Source organism: Cloeon dipterum, chromosome 2 (genome assembly GCF_949628265.1).
Source record: "Cloeon dipterum chromosome 2, ieCloDipt1.1, whole genome shotgun sequence".
NCBI lineage: Eukaryota > Metazoa > Arthropoda > Insecta > Ephemeroptera > Baetidae > Cloeon > Cloeon dipterum.
The window spans coordinates 35,712,992-35,733,913 of NC_088787.1; the positions used below are offsets into that span (position 1 = coordinate 35,712,992).

The window sequence follows — 20,922 nt, forward strand, 5'->3', positions numbered from 1 at the left end:
ATTTTTTCTAAAACCTAATTCTTCTGCAACTGAAAGTTGTATATCAGCAGCAGAGGAGAGACATGATCATTAGGTGTTGCGGGAATGTAAGGTGCCTGGGGAATCGCACAATTCTTTCAAAGGTGAGAATAATTATTAAATTAACCACAGAATAATAAGGCTCTAGTTTCATACAAATTTTTAAAAAAAAATATGTTTCTTATTTTATGTATCACCTTCTGGTTGCAATTTCAAACATTATGAAATTATTTTAATTTTAGCCCAAAAAAACGACCAAAGCAGTGGTCCTAACAAAAGTTTCATCGAAATCTTCACCAAAAATAATCAAGACAACAACAGTCGGATCGGATGTGACGAACAATGCCGCAGAATCTAATTTGGACACAACGCCCTCGTTGATTGACACCACAGATGTCGGAGAAAATACCATTTCTTCGGCTCCAAGTGCGTCATCAACTAATAGCTTGACAGAAACAGCCGCAGGAGCAACAACGGTGGCTGAAGGGTCGACGGCGGCCGAAGCAACAACGGCCGCAAAAGCAACAACGGCGGCTGAAGGGTCGACGGCGGCCGAAGCAATAACAGCCGCAGGAGCATCAACGGCGGCCGAAACAACAACGGTGGCCGAAGTAACAACAGCTGCAGAAGCGTCAATAGCTGCAGGAGCAACAACGGCCGCAAAAGCAACAACGGCGGCTGAAGGGTTGACGTCGGCTGAAGCAATAACAGCCGCAGGAGCAAGAACGGCGGCCGAAGCAACAACAGCTGCAATAACAACCACAGCCACTAAAACAACAATCACCGCTAAAACAACAACAGCTGCAATAACAACAACGGCCGCTAAAGCAACAACTGCCACCAAGGCAACAACAGCTGCAACAACAACAACAGCCGTTAAAACAACAACAGCTGCTAAAACAACAACGGCCGCTAAAACAGCAACCACCGCCAAGGCAACAACAGCTGCAATAACAACAACAGCTGCTAAAGCAACAACAGCCACCAAGGCAACAACAGCTGCAACAACAACAACAGCCGTTAAAACAACAACAGCTGCTAAAACAACAACAACTACCAAGGCAACAACAGCAACAACAACCGTTAAAACAACAACCACCGCTAAAGCAACCACAACTACGAAGGCAACAACAGCTGCAACAACACCAACAGCCGTGAAAACAACAACAGCTGCTACAACAACAACAACCACCACCAAGGCAATAAAAGCTGCAATAACAACAACAGCTGCTAAAACAACAACAACCACCAAGGCGACAACAGCTGCAACAACAACAACAGCCATTAAAACAACAACCACCACTAAAGCAACAACAACCACCGCTAAAGCAACCACAACCACCAAGGCAACAACAACAACAACAGCCATTAAAACAACAACCACCGCTAAAGCAACAACAACCACCAAGGCAACAACAGCTGCAACAACAACAGCGGCAGTTAAAACAACAACCACCACTCAAGCAACAACAACAACAGCTGTTAAAACAACAACCACCGCTAAAGCAACCACAACCACCAAAGCAACAACGGCAACCCCGACAAAGTCGACAACAACTGCTCTACCAACAACAACAACCACTGTAATTTCAAACTTGTAGCTATGCACACAATGTTTTTTTTTTAAATTTTTTTAAATTCATCCTCTGTGATTTTAAAAATTTTTTGAACGAGATACTAAATAAATTCTTACCAGTCTTGCGTCAGAGCTCTCGACAGAGCGTGCCGGCCGGAACCAACGTGCCAAGTGGACGTGAGAAACACAAAATTAAAAAATATACTCCTTTTATCTCATTATTATCCTGCTTCAAAACTAGACAATGGCTGTGAAAGCTCTTAAATTGACTGGCAAGGGTAAGAATTAAATTATCTGAATTATTAAATCAAATTAAAACAAATTAACAGCCTTGGACGGCGAAATGGTAACGACCGGGAACGGCAAAAAATACTTCACGGGCTTTGAACAAAATGTAAAACTCTAATTCTTTTAATAATATAAGACGAAATAAAATTTCTAATAATGGTTTTAGGGTCTGGTGTACGACGTTGCCACCACAAATTGTTGCAAACTAGGAATGAAACTTGCCGAATTCACCACGATCGCCAGCTGGAACAACTTTCTCGCCTACTTCAAACGTACATTTTTCGTCCTTTCAAAGGTGGAAATTAATTTTTTAAAAAATAAATGCAGCCCAAACCTTCTCCAGCTGGGACTACTTCGGACAAACGAAGGACAACGGCAACAAAACAGACACGTGGTGCTTCTCCCGCACTCTGGTACCCAGCGGAATCATTCCCGCGTACATGTACAACATTCCGTGCGGCACCAAGAACCTGATCGTGCTCACCCCGGGAGGAAATCTCACCTACATCAACCCTGCAAATTATATCCACCGCTACTTCTGCGAGTAGTTTTGTTCGTGATTGGAATAAATGAATTTGGTGCATATATATATATAAAAAAAATCCCGTTGACAACAAGAATCAATTTTTAGTTTCATGACCAGGCGCCCAGGCCGATAAAAGTAACCAACCACCGTCTATTGTATGAATTGGCATTTTATTTTTCTCTAAACGACAAGAAGCGAGCACTGTTTAAGTTCAACGTGGTTTTCGCGCTCTTTTGTCAGAACCAACCACTGACTGACGCGTACAATCGGCCGCCAAATGCACCCTCTCCCCCGAGTTTTCGAGGAGGCTGCATTTGAGCTGTTTCTCAGCACAAAGTATTAAGACCTCGGTCGAGCAGCAACTGCCGTGCGCTATAGCCACTCCGTGTCCGTAAGAATTTATTTTCTGTGTTTAGTTTGTCAAAGTCTCGTCTGCGTTTTAATAAGAGTTTACGTAACAGTAAATATAGGGCCAATTTCGCGATTCAAAGCTTTGCATTACCTGTTGAGCCTGTTCATTTTAATATTTTTTTTTATCAATTTCATTTCTTTTGCATGTTCCTGCTCTGAATATTAAATATTAAACAGTATTATAGTTTTTCAAGGTGTGGAGGGAAATTTATAAAAATCAGGAGTGGTCCGAATTTATGTGACATTTTAATAAAAAAAAAACGAAGCGGCAAAGAGTTCAATTTTCAACTGTCCAAAAAAGAAATCGTGGGAGCCGCCCGTAGGTAGCGAAGGTTAAGCCGGCGAAGCGAATCATTGAATAAGGGAGGAATGCACGCGCGCTAGCTGTTTACCTGTTGTGAAACAAATCCCCCGAGGGAGAATAAAGCCTCTGTGCGAGCAAACGGCGGATGGACGGGCAGGTAGCCGATGCTGCCTGAGGGTGTTTCGCTGTGGAGGGTCACCATTGTCCCAAGGAATGTGCTTGAGCCGCCAAATTCTTTAAGCGGAATGAAAAACGTAGCCTATATTTATTTATTTGTCTGTCGTGCCACCTGCGTCAATGTCCCAGCCAACAAGGGCGGTAGACACACAGGAAATAAATGGTTTCAAAAAAGCGTAAAAGAATATATCGAGTAAAAAGAGTAAATCATTTTTTTTTTGCGTCACCAAAAGGGAAAATTAACACCTGGAAAATCACAAATCAATGAATTAAAGGAAATAAATTGAAGAAAAACTTGATCAACGATTCAAGTCGGTGCAGGAAAATAATTTGTTTTAAATTATGTATGAAATTTGAAAATTCTTTTAAGATCTAATTTATTTTAACGCACGAACCTAATGAATTTTTTTAAATCCCTTTTGCTAGAATAAAATATTTAGAGTGGATTCTATATATTCATTTGAGGGAGTTTCAAAACTTGCAGCGCTCCGTGCTCGCATTGTCACATTTACGAGCGAAATCGGAGCACACTACACATCCGTTGCTGGGCTCGCGGTGCTGGCGAGTGTTTCCCTCTGCGTCCTGTGTTTTTCAATCTAGCACACCAGTTGTTCCCGATTTCAAAACATAAACTTGCTTTCAATTCAAAACTCGCTTTATGTCAGAATTGATTCTAATCTTTTGGGGAAAATCAATTAATGCGTCTTTTCGGTATTTCTAAATTTTATCGAAATCGGGAAAAAATCACATGCAAAATTTTCCCTAATTCATTATTCCGTGCACAATATGCAGCCTGATGGAGACGTATTTGACAGCAGCAGTGACCAGTTTCCGCTGTTCCGAAAAAATGACGATTCTGCTTCTTCCGCTGTGTGCTGAGCGACCGAACCGTTTGGCAATCCGTGCGTTTTGGCACAGATGGAAAGGCAATAGGCAGAGTTTAAAAGCTGTCGACACATTTAATAGATTCAGAAGTTTTAATGCCATCGATTTAGACTGATTTCGAAATTATATTGCGTCGTTTTGAAAAATTGAGAATGAAAAAATGCTGGTCGTGCCGTGTTTGGTGATAATCCTGCTGCAATCGGTTTGTATATTAAATTTTAAAATTGTAACAAATGCAAATTTTACTTTAGCAAACCGACTCGAAGACGTTAAGAGTCAAGTCTCGCGGAAAGATTTCATTGAATTGTAAGAAATTAAATTTTATTTTTTTCTAATAACTCAATTCTACAGTTAACTAAAAGTTGTGTATCAGCAGCAGAGGAGAGACATGATCATTAGGTGTTGCGGAAATGTTAGGTGCCTGGGGAATCTCACAATTCTTTCAAAGGTGATACAAAAATTATTAAATTACCACGCAGCCCTAGGATTTTATGAATTTAAGGCTCTTGTAAAGTAGAAATTAAAAAAATTACCTTCTGGTGGCAATTGAAAACGTTTCATCAGATTAGTTTAATTTTAGCTCAATCACACGACAAATGCAGAGGTCCTATCAAAAATTTCATCGGAATCTTCACCGAGTTTACTCAAGACAACAACAGTTGGATCGGATGTGACGACGAACAATGCCGCAGAATTGAATTTGGACACAACACCCTCATCGTTTGACCCTGGAAAAACCATTTCTTCGGCTCCAAGTGCGTCATCAACTAATAGCTTGACAGGAACAGCCGCAGGAACTACAACAACAGCTGCAGGAACAACAACAGCCGCAAGGACAACAACAGCCGCAGGGACAACAACAGCCGCAGGGACAACCACAGCTGCAAGGACAACAACAACCGCAGGGACAACAACAACCGCAGGGACAACCACAGCTGCAAGGACAACAACAACCGCAGGGACAACAACAACCGCAGGGACAACCACAGCTGCAAGGACAACAACAGCCACCGGAGGGGCAACAACCACGACTGCAACTCAACAAGGTGTGGTTTCATCAGAAAGAACTGCAACAACAGGGTCGACAACAACTGCTATACCGACAACAACAACCACAGTAATTTAAAATGTCTATTAGCTATGCACAAATTGATTTTTAAATTTATTAAAATTAAACCCGTGATGAATCACACAAATTTTATAAATTTTTGGAACGAGATTCTAAATAAATTATTACCAGTCTTGCGTCAGAGCTTTCGACAGAGCGTGCCGGCCCGAACCAACGTGTAGCGTGGATGTAAGAATTTGTATATTACACCTATAATTTCATTATCCTGCTTCAAAACCAGGCCGTTGCTGTGAGCTCTCTTCAATTAACAGGAAAAAGTAGAAATTAAATTTTCTGAATTATTAAATTAGACAAAAACAAATTTACAGCCTTGGAAGGCGAAATGGTATCGACCGGGAACGGCAAAAAATACTTTATGGGATCCGTCAACAATGTAAAATTCTGAATATTTTAAAAATTTACAGCGAAATAAAATAAGTTGGTTTTAGGGTCTGACGTACGACGTTGCCGCCGCAGTTTGTTGCAAACTAGGAATGAAACTTGCCGAATTCACCACGATCGCCAGCTGGAACAACTTTCTCGCCTACTTCAAACGTACATTTTTCGCCCTTTCCAAAGTGGAAATTTATTTTAAAAATAAATGCAGTCCAAACCTTCGCCAGCTGGGACTATTTCGGGCAAACGACCAACAACGGCAACAACACGGACACGTGGTGCTTCTCCGGCACTTTGGTCCCTGACGGAATCATTCCCGCCGATCTGTACAACATTCCGTGCGGCACCAAGAACCTAATCGTGCTCACCCCGGGAGGGAGTCTCACCTACATCAACCCTGCAAATTATATCCACCGCTACTACTGCGAGTAGTTTTGTTCGTGATTGATAAAAGTATTTTGTGCAATAAAATTCCCGTTGACCACACGAATCATTTCATGGCTCAACTTTAAGTTTTACTTGATAGTCAAATAAAAATTTACTTGGGATGCATTAGGCAACCTGCACGACTTTTGAGCTAAGCCGGTTGCCTGGTTACATACCTTTTATTTTATGTCTCACTTGAGCGGAGACTCATTTACATTAAATACCGTCTTTGACGATGTTTCTGAGCACACCAATCGATTCTTGAGTGTCGAATTAGGTAAATTGGATGTTTTTTCCGACCAAAAAGTGAAGCGAAACGTGCGAACTATTTTTCCCGCCAAAACAATAACGAGAACTGCGCATGCGTCAGAGCTTGCTCGATGAGACAAAGAAGACAAAGTCATTCGTACAGGCGGTCTCACTGCAAGTGCTCAAACCAGCTCTGACGCACGCGCAGCTCTCGCATTTCGGTTCATATTGTTTTGGCGGGAAAAAAAGGTTCGCACGTCGCGCTGGACTTTTTGGTCGGAAAATTTTCCATTTTTCTTAATTAGACCCTCAGGAATCGATTGGTGTGCGTCACAGACGGTCTTTATTAACAAAAATTAATTTTTTTCCGATATAAATAAGTCTCGCTTTATTTCCCCTCTTTGCTGGTGTATAAAGGAAACAGACGTCTCTCTAGCTCCAACCTCAGACCACACACTCGTGACGCCCTACTCTTTTCTAAAAAATAAAGCCTTTATTCCACTTTAAAACTACGGACTGCTCACAGCAACTGAAAATGTTACCTGCTGCGTCGTTGCTGCTGGTGATTTTGTTCTCGTCGGTGAATGCAAATGGCTCCATTTGCTCTGACTGCGACTGCGTCAAAAAACAGGAGTTCTTGTGAGAAAATTAGCATGCTTTGCCTTTAAAAAAAAAAATAATTAAAACAGATTGAACCAGGTTTTGGATGCTCTGGCCGAACAAAAAATTGCAACCTTGAAGTACGTTTCCAGTAACGCTAACACGCACAATGCAACTGAAACAGTAAGTTTTTAATAATTTTTGGCAAGAAGAAGATCCTGATTTAATTTTCCAGGGGTTTGACCAGCTGAAAAACCAGATGGAAGGACAAAAATTAGAAATTTCCGGAAAGGTATATATTTAGTCTAAAATTATTTAAAATTGAAATAAATATTTTTTTTTGTAAATTTAGCTCGACGCCCTGATGACTGTATTAAGAACCCTGAAAAATGGCAAATGAAACAAGTTTCTTATATCAAAATTGCAATTTAAATTATTGTAACTAATTAAATAAATAAATACAGAGTTAAATCAGAATTTTATTTGCAGGAAATGAGTGCTAAATTTAATAAAAATTTCATAAAGTTGCGCTAAATCGTGTTTCCGCGGTACTTGAAACGCGACTGATGTGACTCAATTATTGCAAACGCCAAAACAAATCAAAAGCAAGTAAATCATACTTTGACGAACAATAAATTACACTTAAAATTAAAATTGTTACATTAAATTTAAATTAAATAAAGTGCACCAAACCTCAATCTTTTCCTAGAGCAACCGAGATATTAGCAACCACATCCCATTTCCTTTTTTTAATTATTCATTAACATAACCAGAATTTAAAAATAATAATTCTTTGGTACCTCAAATCTACGACCGCAAAAGATAAGGGAATAAACGCTTTTCTCCTTTCCTCGACAGCTCAGTCATTGTCGACACTTTTTCCCTGCACTCAACTCTTATTGTGAGTAGTTTTTACGCCAAAAAATGCATTTAGATATTTTATGTTCATTCCAATTAAAGTTCCTGGCAAGAAAATGCAGCTTGTTCCTTGTTTCTTCCTGGTAATTTTTCTTTCGGCGACTGCGACGAAAGGCTCGAGTTGCTCCAGTTGCGACTGCGAGTGCGTCAAACAACAAGACGCTTCGTGAGTATAAAAATATTATTTCTGACTCTCGAGATAATTTTGCGCCGCAAAACAGGATTGGCCAAATTTTGAGAGCTTTGGACAGTGAGGAAGTCGCAATCTCCAAATCGATCTTCAACTTGACGAAAACCCAAAGCCAATTACCAAAAGTAGGGCGTTAAGAGATTTTTTTTTAAAACATACTCTTGATGCTTATTAATTTCATTTTAATTAGGAATTCAATCAGTTAAAGGCTCAGATGGAAGGGGACAAGGAGCAAATCTTAGGAAAGGTAGTTTAATTTGTCAAATCCAAAGATTAAAAATCTAAAATTAATTTAATAAGCTCGACACCGTGATGGCAGAACTGGAAGCCGTGAAAAAGCAGCAAAATGAGAACTCGGTTAGCTGTTAATTAAATTAAATCGAATTAAACTATAAATCAACAAATTTTCCAGGCGTTGAAGAGCCGTATCTGCGAGCTGACCCGTAAGTAAATTTAATTTCTTCTAATTCTAAAAATTAAAATAATATTCATCTAGGTGTGAATCTAACAACGCTGCAAAATAAGAAATATTTTTTCTCCAACATCTCGGTAAAGTCTAAAATTTAATTTCTTCACATTCATTCTTATAAAAATCAATCTTTCAAGGTGAACTGGTACGATGCGAATAATTTCTGCAAAAGCAAACTGATGACTTTGGCCGCTGCCAAGACCGAAAACGAGCTCAAACTCATTCGCGATAAGGGACTGGAATTGAACCCAAGTAATAATATTTCCCTGATTTATCACGCGACGAATTTAAAATTTCCCTTTTCCTCGTCAGCCGCTCGTTGGTGGTTGTCCGCTTCCGACATTGGACGGCCGGCCGGCGACTTTGCGTGGCACGACGGCACACTTTTGCCCGCGACCAGTTCTTTGTGGGACAAACGCAACGGCCAGCCAAATGTGTTCCGGGCTGGACAAGAAACCTGCGTGTTCCTGCACTTCGAAACTGTCGCCCTCAAGCTCTTTGATTCTATGTGCAAGACGAAAATTATTAATTTTGTCTGCGAGCTGCCTGCTGAAAGCAATCACTGCTATGAAGAGTGAAAATTGTTATTTGAAGTACAAACAAACAATTAAAAATGTACTCTCTGCAAAATGGTAAATAAAAATTTGTTACGAATTGAAAAGAATTAGGATGGTTATTTAAAAATCCAAATATTATAAGCGTGTAGACCGCAGTGATTGAAACCACACATCTTTTCCTGCCTCTTTATCGCTCTCGTGCCAATTTTTCTTGAGGAAATTCGCTGCTTATATTTTAAATTATAATTTTGCTTATTGTGACTTTCCTTTATTGATTCACAGGCAAAATTTAGTCATTTTGAAAAAACCAGGGTCCAGACTGCGATATGTGTTATAGTTCCCGCTGGTCAGAAGTCAATATGGCGACGAAATAATGGAGGCAAAAATCAGGAGACATTCCAGCGGCCAATCAGAAGTGTTGTGTGACCGGACCCAGCCGAACTGTTTTTCGTCTCTCTTTTTTCCACGTCGCCCGTTTCCTCTCTCTCTCCTTCTGCGCCTCTATTCATTGCAAGCACATTTTCTCAATCATAGACATAATTAGGGTTGGGAAACTTAGACTGTTTTTTTGTACAAAATAGTCGACTATTTTTAGACGCTTTTTGCCCACAAAAATACTGTTTTTTAGACTGTTTTTGGCGATTTAGACGGTTTTAGACTGTTTTGAGAAGGCTGATTTCTGGTGCCAATTTCAGGCATTTTCAATATTTTTTCAGTTTTTCTTTCAATTATTCAAATTATGGGCCAAATAATTCAATTAAATATTACCAAAGGTCCTAGGAAAAGGCAGGAAAATGTACTTATACAATGAATTTTTATTATTTTTTGGCACACAAATGACACCACCGACGACACATCTAATAGAGCCCTGCACGGGTATAAGAGTGCTGGTTTAAACCCGCGGTTAACTGCACCGTGTGGCGGGTTGGTTGAATTTTTAGTCATTTCTGGTGGGTGCGGTGCGGTTGCGGGTTATATGCACTAAAAACCATGAAATATTTTGTGAAGCCGCCAACAGATGGCGCCACCGTATACTTTCAATTTTAAGGCATTGCAGACTTAATCCTACCACTGTGCATTCTTCACTTAATTTTCTTTCTTTTGACGTGCTGAAAACAAATATCGGTTAAGCTAATCGGTGTAGAGTTGTGAAAAACTATTTTATAAATTTAAAATATTTTCCGACGCTTCTACGGCGAATAGCTGGACTTATTTTGGTTTTTAGCACGTCAAAAGAAAACAAATTAAGTGAAGAATGCAGGATTGAGTCTGAAATCGCAGCGGAAGTTCCTTAAAATTAAATTTATTACGAAAGTATACGGTGGCGACATCTGGTGGCGGCTTCAAACACTAAAAGGGCTTAATGCAACTGGTGAATAGCAAAATTTATAATATGAAGATTCGGGGCTTCGGTAATGCGGTTGCGGGTTTTTGGAACACACGTCACCGCGGGTGCGGGTTAAAATTTAGAATTCCGTGGCTGGGTGCGGGTGAAAAGAATCCACCCGTGCAGAGATCGCTCTGGGAGCCTAGATAATCGCGGCAAATCAACGTTGCATTCTGCTATGTTGTATAATGTGAGAATTTCCCCAGCAAACGGCCTCTTTTGGGGGATTTTAGACGGTTTTAGACTGTTTCAGGCGGGTTTAGACGATTTTTGGCAATTTAGACGGTTTTAGACGATTTTAAGTGGGTGTCAATCGTCATCATTTTTCATGATTCGTCAAGATTTCATGTTTTTGGAAAGAAATAGAGCACAGAAAAAAATAGTCGATCGTCTAAGTTTCCCAACCCTAGACATAATGCTAATACCCTCTTTTTTATTTCTCAATCCGAACCATTCCTTTCTAATTACCCAACCCGGGTCCGCACACAAGCAATTCTTTTATACACTTCTAGCTAACTCATTAATTTTTATGCTCTCGCCAGCTCGTTCAGTTTTATGCCCTGCCAACTATTTTTTGAGCGATTGCTTTTATTTCAGCGCTTCACGCCTCGGCGGCGTGAACGCCATAATGTCCTGCTGGCGCCAACTAATGACTGATCACGTGACCGGATTCCCGAGAATTCCGGTCACATGTTGAAAAAGAGGCGTGCCGACCTAATAATTTCATTTCCCGCGAATTTTTTTTACATTTCCATCAGCCTGAATGTGCCATCTAACGATCTATTCGCAAATTACCGGTAAAATCAGCTGTTAGAAAAGAACTAACAACAAAAATACCAGCCAGCTTGAAAAGTTCGCAGATTTTGAAGCTGCGCAGTAAACTTGTGCGCATCTTAAGCATGCGTAGTATGGTCAGATCGCTTCTTGATCTCACAGGGAGGCCGAAACTCATAACTGCGCATGCGTGACCCAAATTAAAACCCTCTGCGCAGTCGTAATTCTCACCAGGAGCTGGGTTGCGATCTGTGTTGGTTTCCGCCGGTCAGAAATCAATATGGCGTCGAAATAATAGAGGCCAAAATCAGGAGACAGTCCAGTGGTCAATCAGAAGTGTCAAAAAAGAGGCGTGCCAGCCAAATAATTTCATTTCCGCGTATTTTTGTTACATTTCCATCAGCCTGAAGTGCCATCTAACGGTCGATTCGCTAATTACCGTGCTAATCAGCTGGTATTAAATAAATAACAACAAAAATACTCATTGCGCTGAAGGCATTTCCATGATAAGTTTTCCAAGCCAATTTAATTTTTCATGTACATATGTGTAATTTTCCCGCCATATCTGACTGTCGCGTGAATTTAAAAAAATGGTAATACTGCGGCAACCTTGTTAAACGAAATACATTCATTTTAGGGGAAAAAAGAGAAAAAATACACATTAATTTGTCAAATAATATTACCAATGTTGTTTATTCAAAAAGTAAAACAGAGAGGCAGGAAAAATCTATTTCCTTTGTCTTAATTCTATGCTAATTCGACATGAACAGATTCGCATATAAATCTGTGGTCATGTGTGCCATTCTTCTAGTTAATGCAGAGCAAAGCATTTTATTACTAAACCCGGGCCGGCACACACGCAATCATCTATAAGCTGTCGAGAACTCATTAAATTTTATGCTTTGCTCTGCATTAACTACAACCGTTTCACAAGCAATTAGTTTTATGTCAGCGTTTCACGCCTCGGCGGCGTGAACAGCACAATGCTCTGCTTTGACAGCCACTAATTCTTCACGTGACTGGATTCGGGAGAATTCCGGTCACACACGCATGCGCAGTTCGTGCAAATACGTTCATATTGTTTTGGCGGGAAAAAAGTTCGCACATCGCGCTGCACGTATTTGAGGGGGGAAAATATCCACTTAACCTAATTCGACCCTCAGGAATCGATTGGTGTGCTCAGAAACTTCGTCAAAGATGGTCTTTAATTATTAGTTTTGATTACATTCTGCGCATTGGTGATTAGGTTTCTGCACTTGTCTTGTTCGTCCATCAAATTCAACACCTGCTTTAACCTGGTAGTTTTACAGATAAATTAAATTTTGTTTAAAAAAATCGTTTACTTACAGATCGCTGGTGGCAGATGAGTCACATTGAGGCGCATTCTCTTTCGCAGTTGCACCCGCCGAGAAGAGCAGGCCGAAACTGATCAACCACAAAATCGGCATAACTTCGCCGAAAGATTAAGAGAATTTGAGCCACAAAATATGTGATTTCTTCTTGACGAAAGCAGGTAAAGTGCGAGTGGAAAAGATTCGACAGCCTTTTATTGCAGTTCTAAGGAAAAATGAACCATTAAAAAGAGAGGAAATTCGTGGTTAATTTGGTCAGTTTAATTAAAAATTTGACTGTAAGGAAAACTTGGCAAGTTATTTGATTGCAATAAGACCGCGGCAACCCCATTTCTATAAGGAAAATATCCATTAAAGAAAGAATTGTTATTTTAATTGTAAGGGAAAACTCTGCAAGTATGTGGCGACGATAAGACCGCGGCAACGCGGCAACCACATTTTATGATAAAATAATTTGATTGTATTTTCTTAGGTCATTTTCAGTCGCTTAATTCGGAAAACCTGAGAGGTTGAAGAACTCCCTGGTTTAGAAAAAAAATTAAAAATTTTGAATTGAAGCTCTTTTCTACTAAAAAATAATTTTTGTTTCCGGAAAAAACCCAGGGCTAAAAATATTTTCCTTTATATCATGCGCACTTCTCTTATATTATGTTTATATTGTTTTGGCGGGAAAAAAGTTCGTTGGACTTTTTGGTCGGCAAAAATATCCAATTTACCTAAATCGACCCTCAAGAATCGATTGGTGTGCTAAAAAAACTTAGTCTTTAAGTGCAAACGTCTAAATATAAAATTCTGACAAGAAAAAAAATCAATAGGCCCCATTCTGGCTGCTTGCATCAAAAGGGTTAGCAACATGTACCCCAAGCATTTTGTTTCTTTCCTCCTGCTGGCATTCCTAATGAAAAGATCGCAGAAAATTGAAAAAAAAAATATTCTGCATCTGGTGGATGAACCATTGATTAAAAATAATATTTATTTTCAAATCTCGTCCGATTGTGAGTATCGGAATAAAACGACGGCGGCGCATGCAGCAAAGAGGAGCAGCAGGATGGAGAAGAAAAATGAAACGAAAGACGCGCGTGGCGCGGCCGCCACACACACAAAAAAAAATCTCTATCTGAGACACTTTTGGTGTCTCTAATTGAGACACTTTGAAAAATGTTTCAAACTGAGATACTTTTCGGAGGAAACGTCTCAGTTTGAAACACTTTCCGAAGAAGTGTCTCAGATTGAAACGCTTTCCGAAGAAGTGTCTCAGATTGAAACGCTTTCCGAAGAAGTGTCTCAGATTGAAACGCCTTCCGAAAATGTGTCTCAGATTGAAACACTGATATGATAAATTGCTGTTTAAAACGTTTAATACATACTTATATACAAATCACTCACCTGAATTTTTCTCAAATAGGACACTCTAGTCAGCTCAAGCTGATAAGGTAAAAAGCGTCTCCTCTCGCTGCGAGAGATGCTTTTTACAGCCGCGCTGGCTCTCGGCCGTAGTTTCGTCGCCGGTATTGCAGACTTTTCTGCAATTTCGCCGATTTCTGTGCTTTGCGGACATCGTGTGTAGTGCTTAGCACGTCGTGTGTTATTGTTTTTACAAGCTGTTAATCACGATAGGCAACCAAACACGACAATTGCAGCTGGACTGAGCATAGTTCTGCGCGTGGGAGTTTAACAAAAACGGGGTGGTAAGGTAATGCCGTTTCAACTCAAGACAATATATTTTTTATTACTCGCCGTGCAAGTTTGAAGGATTTGGGTCATAATTTTCATTTTCCTTGCTGGAGTCACCAATAAAATTTCATCTCCCCTCTTCCAACTATCTAGGTTGGCCAAACTTCTTTTGTCTTAAAAACAAATCAGCTGGCACCAATTGTTGACATGATGAGAGACATGATTTTTATTTCACCTTCTAATCTTTTATTGTGTTGCGATATTTCAGTTTTCAGAAGTTGTATTCAAAAAGAGGACAGTAAGTAGTATAATTTTCTTTTCATTTATTTATTAAATGATGATGTAATGTATTAAATAATTAAATTTAGACAGGTGCAATCGAGTACATAAGTGTGGATGGAGCCTGAACCTTTAGGAAACTGCCAGGGATTTTGTCATCATGCCCAAGAGCCTTGAGCCGGTGGTGTTGATACGTATCATACGTGGCTGTCTATGCTGAACCGGCTGCCCACCAAGCCGAAGAACTAGAAGCTTTTGGCGGCTCAAAAGCCATGTTTTAGGTACGTTAAGATATTCCTGCCATTCCCGTTATGGTAAAGTTACAGTTTCTGCCGGGTTACACATCTCGCCAGTTCTTACGAAAATCACATGTAAAAGTAGGGGTGGCGAAAACTGTAACTCGGCGGCGAAAACTGTAGCTTTTCCATAACAACTATAGACTGTTGGATGATCGGATGACCCCGGCTAGCAGGCCGTCTCGCCTGTCTAACGTTTTCCCTTCACCAAATTTTATACTCTTATAAATTACAAAACCCAAATGTTTTTTTCCTTTTTTCTTTTTAAAATTTCGCGTACCATTGGTTCAATGAAAGTGTAGTCCTATATTTGAGCAAATTATATAGAAGGAAGCTTGGTTCTCAATTTGAATATTAATTGATTTCAAATGATTCTAAACTCGTCATTAACAAGTAACCCTTTGCAGGAGTAACTTGAAGCAGGCGTTTTAATTGTGCCAGTGGAGAGACGGCAGACAACGCGAGCTTAGCACATGTCATGCTGACCGAGCTGCTGATCATGACAATGCCTCCCAGGAAGGTGCGTTCGTTGACTTATACTACTCGTAATGCCAATTTCCATTATGTTTTTTTGCAGAGAGCTGTATATACCTGGTCCAGAACCTGAACTGCGACGAGCCCTGCTCCACACATGCATCTTTCGTATACGAAGAAATGCTTGAGCCAGCCCATTACACGTCGGCCAAGCCAAGCCAAGGACAAGCTGATGCTCACTCTGGTGTGGCGGTGAGCGGTATCTTTGGCGGCAGCGTGCCAACTTTGGAGCTTGAAATGTTGGAGGACCACGCTGCTGGGGCGCAACACAGCGTGGCGCCGCCCGTAAACGCCTTGCTGCAGGCGGCGACGACACGGGGTGGGGAGCATGGCGCCTCGGTCGGCGCCGCAACTCGTACCGCTGGCCGTATATTTATCAGACTGCCCAAGTTCTTCCTCGACCATGCAGAGATAGCCCTCTGCTCCCCCCAACTCGGACAGCAGCATAATTAGACAGTGCTAAACTTTTAAAACTCGCTCGACTACTCGTATATGTGCTCGAGTATAGATCATCACTTAACTAAATTTAAAAATGCATGTAAATTCGACAGAAAAATATTAAAATGAAAAATTGAAGTGAAATAATCATTTGGTTTTTTAGGTAAACTTGGCACAAGTTTTAATCTTCTATAAAATTATTGCAGACTGCCGTAAATGATTCCTTGTCGTATCAATCCATTTTATTTATCAACTCTCAGTCGCAAATACAAAACTGTATTAAAAAATACTAATATTATGGAGTGTATATGATAATTGAGATGTTGCACTTTACGAAGAATAACTTTTTTTATTGTTAGGAACTTTGGTAATCAGCTTATCAAATCAAATAACATTGCATAGTTAGACATATCAAAGTTTTATTTTAACACACTTTTTATATACATAAAATACATTCGTCTGTTTTAAATGTTCTATTGAATTGCCACTGCACTCTCTTAGGTTTTACTATGACATCAGAATCAAACTAACCAATGAATTCATTTCGGCTATGATATTGAAGAATTACAAGTAATTTCCCTTTGTAGCTGATGATGGGTAGTGGATGAAGGAACGCAATTTTGTCTGACATAGTTGATCCAAAGAGATTGGTTTTTTCAACTTCGTAACAGTTATTTATTTGATTGAAGCAAACAGTGCTTAATTTATTGAGCACAAAATTGCAGCTTGTTCCCTTGACAAAAATGGCTTTGACCATTCCAAAAGTGGGCAGTTCATCAACTGGATTGGAGAGCAACAGAATTGAGCAAGGCTTGATTTCAAAGTTTTGCAAGAACACTTTGTCTACCGAGCTGACGGTGCTATCATTTATGCTGATTTTGAATTCTTGAGCTACCTGGGAACCAAGATAGTATCCATTCAGATCAATAATCTGGGCACCCACTGGCAGGAACGTTTTCTCTCCTAAAACTGCAGCACCCTCATCACAAAATTGAAAGTCGATGACTTTTTTAACCTGGAACCTGGTTGCCAAAGTTTTGGGGATGTTTACAAAGTTCCTTGTTTGTTCTCCCACCCTTGATGCCCAAGCGTTCAATGCTTCATACCGCATTGTCCAAGAGACTCTAATTGGGCCCAATTGCTCAATGACTGATGGTGTGTGCACTAAGAAGTGGAATTTGGGCGTGATATTGAAATTGGGAAACAATTTAACGTATCTCATGTGGTGGGTTTTAATCATTAATCGTGCCATCTCGAGGTCACACTTGTCTACTTCATAGGCCATAAGGATGTTCCCAATTTTTCCCAACAAAGAGAAATTCAGAAGGTGATCAACAGCTGATGAGTCTTTGGCAAACGACTCGAGAACAATTGGGATGATGTAAAGTAAACATAGCATTTGGCTGGCATTCTGCCTTAATTTTCCCTGCAAAATATGCCCTCTGTCAATCGTTGAAGGCTTGCAATGAGCAAATTGTTCAGGGTATGGGAAACAGGCCAGCAAATTATTTAATTGGTCAAAGGTAAGAAGCTTTTGCTCCTCAACAAGTTCATAAATCAGTGCCCTCAGTTCCACTTCTTCCGCTCCTTCCATCAAATTGTGCATAAGGTCCTGTGGGAGGTTTTTTGTGACATCAAAGTTGGGTAATATGGAAAGAACAGAGTCCCCGTTAATGCCCAAATTTTTGCTAATTTCCCTAATTTCCGCAGCCGATTTGTTCTCGCTCTGTAACAGCTTCAAACTCTCCCTGTGAGATTCGAGGTTTCTAAGATTGTGTTCATCAAAGTCAAATTTTATTTGATCTCTAGACAAGTGGCAGTTCCGACAAGGCTTTAAGGAAAAGCCAATCCCCTTAAAGCCCCCCATGCTGTTCAGAGCGAGCCCGTCGCCATTTACTGAAAGCAATGTTCCGTGGATAGCCAGGGTTTCCCCACTATTCAATTGCAGTTCCAGACCTTCGGGTGACTCTAACTTGGCCAAGCAATCAAAAAAGTCTGAGAGAACCGCCTGAAAACCGTACTCTTTAACATTCTCTGCTAAAACAACGCCACATAGGTTGAGCGCTTTCAAATTTGAGCGCATGTGTTCAGGGAAATTTAAAATCGACCAATATATTAATGTGACTTTGTTTACTTTTGTGTGAGAGCCAAGAGGGTTGCACAACTCTACGTCATCTTGATACAACTGAAGTATCAAGGCGTTCTCATAGGTTTGACAAATGGGATTTTCTTTGACAAAGCTACCATCATATACGCTTCGGATAACACCGTCAGTACTAGGTTTGACTTTTGAATTCAAAATTAAATCTCTGGTTTCCTTGAAATCAAAGATTTTGATGAGCTGCTTCACAAGTGGAACATACACAGCCATAATTGATTTTCTGACGAGTGCGTCACCTTTTTTGACATGATGATGCCCAATTTCTATGGCCTGTGGTGCCACGTACCCGTAGTGCAGTTTCAAATTCTTCATGATGCGGTACTCGGTTGAGACATCGATCAACGGATCATTCAATAGAACTCGCTTTGATTCCTTCGCAAATCTCTCTGCAGTTTCAGGGTCTGTTTTCCTCAAATTGTCCTGAAAGAGGGCAACAGATAAGACAATGTGAAGTATATTCTAATATTAAAATACGGGGGGCGTGCAAGGATTTCCTGAATCAATTATTGGTTTTTACGTTACACACCTTTCTGAATATTTTAATATCTTAAAAACGATAGTAATATTTAAAAAAATTAATCTCTAAAGTAGCAGCTGAATTGGAATTATATTTTTTATTTGGAGTTACTCATTGAAGTTAATTTTAATACATTTTTGTTGTTATTACCTCTACGATTTTGACGAAAGAGTCCAACATTTTATTGTAAGAGGAATTGAGGACGCCGATGCCACCAAGGCTCATTCCGTGCTCTTCTCTTAATCGTACGATGGTCTCAAGGGCATCACGGCCCAGCGGACTGAGCTCATTATTGTCCATCTTGAAAGGTTGTTACGCTTTACGCTCACAAAAACATTATTATATGCAGGCTCAGCCCAGTTATCGCAATAGGAAGTGCCAACGTGTAAAACCGGAGTGTGTTAAATTCACTTTTGTTTCTTTTGGGGTACTAATAGGCTAATAAATCAAATAACAATTTGAAGCGGTTGGTATCATTGTTTCAATGGTTTTTTCTTCGCGCTCGCTTCACACAAGCATGCTTTTTTTAGTCTTGGGAGTTGTTTTTGTTACCGCCTATATAAACAAAATAGCAAAATGGATTATTCAATCGGAGAAAGATTTTTTGCATTAGATCTTGACCTTGCAGATCGACCTGCGAAGATCCCAGTTTCGATCAACTCAACTTGTAACCCAGGAAAATCAGAATTCTTGTTGCTGCAGAGTGCATTTGATGAAATCTGCAAGGGAGACCCAAGACTTAGCAAAAAGTTGAATACCCATTTTCCTATCTTTTTATTTGATCACCCTAAGCTAGGGGAAATGCAATTAACCTCATCCATGAGAATGCTGCCCAACGTCGATATCTTCAGGGTACGATTCGCATTCAGGGAATCTCCTATCAGAGCGGCAGCCGACGTACCTAGTACTTCAGTCAGTATATTATAAATAAACACAATTTAGAGAGTTATGCATGTTTTAATTCTGGGATTGATTTCAGTCTTCTTTTGAAGCACAAAAATCATCTAGCAGCAGATGCATTAGCTCTGGTTTTGATGAAATGGACAATAGTTCTACGCAACCCATTCTCATTGAATTTAGTTCAGCTGCTTACGAAGAGGATGGAATTGGGTATTTGGTATGAAAAATGTTTTTTGTTAATTATAAATTATGCAATAATGCGCTAAACAATTGAACTCCATGCGTCATCATTATATTTTATATGTAAGATACATACAATAAGAACGTGATACAAATTTTGAAACTTATTTCATTCATAAAGAAGGTTAATCATAATTAAAATTTTTACAGAGTCCAAACGTTCCCCAAGTAGAATTTGTCGATGTTCCTGAAGTTGATCAACCAAACTTGGTTGTGGCACCTGCTGCGTCAGCTTCGTCTCTTGGAAAGGACCGGAGAGTATTAGCAATAGAGGATATCACTATGCCCACATTGACAGCTGAAGTGCAAGAAATGATTGAGACTGGAAAGATGCTGCACAACTCATCTAAATTTATTAAAATCGTTAGCCTCCATCTCCTGTCACTAAAACAGCAACCAACCCCCAAAGACTACCAAACCTATGTATCCTTTCTACTCAAAACCTATCCAAATATCATGAATAGTGATATCCATGCTAAAAATGATGAAGATTTCGCTTCTCTGAAGGTTATCAAACTTATTTTACAATAAGAAAAATACTATAATATTTACTTTTTATATAACAGAGAGTCTTGGCTAAGACAATCAGCACCTTTGTTCGAAACTACAGGCATCGAGTAATCAAAGGCAACAGCCTGGTGACAGATGATGACCGTCAAAGAGGCTCAATTGTTGCAGTCCTCCAAAGAGATACAAATGGTGGCAAAAAGAGGTGAGTTTATTCAAATAATTATTAATGCTTTCTAATAGTTAAGTATTTAATCATTTGGCAGAAAATCCAATGAAAAGGATGACGTTGGTTCCCCGATTGAGAAGAAACAATTAGGTGAGGATGGAGCAACCACAAATATTCATGGGCAAGGTATATATTGATAAGTCCATATTCAAAATGTGTTCTAGAAAAGTGATAAAAAATTTATGTTGCTAGAAGAAAGAGATGACATTTTGCATTTCCTGAAAGTGAAGGATGCTGATGCACACAAAATTGTTGAGTTGCTACCTTCCTGTTTTGATTTTCGAAGAGAAAAGATTAAAGAATGTAGTACTGTGTTGGAAGTCGCCAACCAATATCCAATGTTGGTCAACTATGAAGTGGTATGCTATACTAGCACTTCATTTAATAAATGAAATTTTATTGAAATAAATTGTTCCAGATCAAAGCTGAATTCTTTTTCCTATGTGGATTACCGCATTTCAAGGTTATGGACAACTTCAACAATATGATTCTGCAACTGGGCGAAATGTTCGAGCAACCATCACAGCTGGACGGGG

The 20,922-nt window shown here is 39.7% G+C and overlaps 4 protein-coding genes across 4 annotated transcripts; all 4 read left to right on the forward strand.

Moving 5' to 3' along the window:
- The first annotated feature begins 1,928 nt into the window (after positions 1–1,928).
- On the forward strand, positions 1,929–2,446 carry LOC135937984 (uncharacterized). The gene is made up of 3 exons (XM_065481407.1): positions 1,929–1,988; positions 2,049–2,154; positions 2,210–2,446. Exons 1-3 carry the CDS (start codon positions 1,938–1,940, stop codon positions 2,428–2,430), a joined length of 378 nt encoding a protein of 125 aa, XP_065337479.1. The 5' UTR covers positions 1,929–1,937; the 3' UTR covers positions 2,431–2,446.
- A 1,705-nt stretch (positions 2,447–4,151) lies between these two features.
- On the forward strand, positions 4,152–6,175 carry LOC135936146 (mucin-5AC-like). The gene is made up of 9 exons (XM_065478856.1): positions 4,152–4,387; positions 4,437–4,491; positions 4,548–4,633; positions 4,766–5,302; positions 5,426–5,482; positions 5,535–5,571; positions 5,623–5,687; positions 5,743–5,848; positions 5,901–6,175. Exons 1-9 carry the CDS (start codon positions 4,346–4,348, stop codon positions 6,119–6,121), a joined length of 1,206 nt encoding a protein of 401 aa, XP_065334928.1. The 5' UTR covers positions 4,152–4,345; the 3' UTR covers positions 6,122–6,175.
- A 705-nt stretch (positions 6,176–6,880) lies between these two features.
- On the forward strand, positions 6,881–7,435 carry LOC135938148 (uncharacterized). Its single transcript, XM_065481708.1, has 4 exons — positions 6,881–7,003; positions 7,054–7,147; positions 7,200–7,256; positions 7,317–7,435. Exons 1-4 carry the CDS (start codon positions 6,900–6,902, stop codon positions 7,362–7,364), a joined length of 303 nt encoding a protein of 100 aa, XP_065337780.1. The 5' UTR covers positions 6,881–6,899; the 3' UTR covers positions 7,365–7,435.
- Positions 7,436–7,840: 405 nt separating this feature from the next.
- LOC135936355 (CD209 antigen-like) lies at positions 7,841–9,143 on the forward strand. The gene is made up of 9 exons (XM_065479136.1): positions 7,841–7,865; positions 7,925–8,048; positions 8,104–8,197; positions 8,263–8,319; positions 8,373–8,429; positions 8,485–8,515; positions 8,569–8,621; positions 8,679–8,793; positions 8,854–9,143. Exons 2-9 carry the CDS (start codon positions 7,939–7,941, stop codon positions 9,117–9,119), a joined length of 783 nt encoding a protein of 260 aa, XP_065335208.1. The 5' UTR covers positions 7,841–7,865; positions 7,925–7,938; the 3' UTR covers positions 9,120–9,143.
- The last annotated feature ends 11,779 nt before the right edge of the window (positions 9,144–20,922 follow it).

Coding starts and splice junctions, on each gene's coding strand:
- LOC135937984 (XM_065481407.1), top strand. CDS start 1,938: ATGGTAACGACCGGGAACGGCAAAAAATACTTCACGGGCTTTGAACAA. Junction 1,989..2,048: donor TCACGGGCTTTGAACAAAAT/GTAAAACTCTAA, acceptor TAATGGTTTTAG/GGTCTGGTGTACGACGTTGC. Junction 2,155..2,209: donor CTTTCTCGCCTACTTCAAAC/GTACATTTTTCG, acceptor AAATAAATGCAG/CCCAAACCTTCTCCAGCTGG.
- LOC135936146 (XM_065478856.1), top strand. CDS start 4,346: ATGCTGGTCGTGCCGTGTTTGGTGATAATCCTGCTGCAATCG. Junction 5,688..5,742: donor TTATGGGATCCGTCAACAAT/GTAAAATTCTGA, acceptor AGTTGGTTTTAG/GGTCTGACGTACGACGTTGC. Junction 5,849..5,900: donor CTTTCTCGCCTACTTCAAAC/GTACATTTTTCG, acceptor AAATAAATGCAG/TCCAAACCTTCGCCAGCTGG.
- LOC135938148 (XM_065481708.1), top strand. CDS start 6,900: ATGTTACCTGCTGCGTCGTTGCTGCTGGTGATTTTGTTCTCGTCGGTG. Junction 7,148..7,199: donor CGCACAATGCAACTGAAACA/GTAAGTTTTTAA, acceptor TTAATTTTCCAG/GGGTTTGACCAGCTGAAAAA. Junction 7,257..7,316: donor AATTAGAAATTTCCGGAAAG/GTATATATTTAG, acceptor TTGTAAATTTAG/CTCGACGCCCTGATGACTGT.
- LOC135936355 (XM_065479136.1), top strand. CDS start 7,939: ATGCAGCTTGTTCCTTGTTTCTTCCTGGTAATTTTTCTTTCGGCGACT. Junction 8,198..8,262: donor CCCAAAGCCAATTACCAAAA/GTAGGGCGTTAA, acceptor CATTTTAATTAG/GAATTCAATCAGTTAAAGGC. Junction 8,430..8,484: donor AGCAGCAAAATGAGAACTCG/GTTAGCTGTTAA, acceptor CAAATTTTCCAG/GCGTTGAAGAGCCGTATCTG.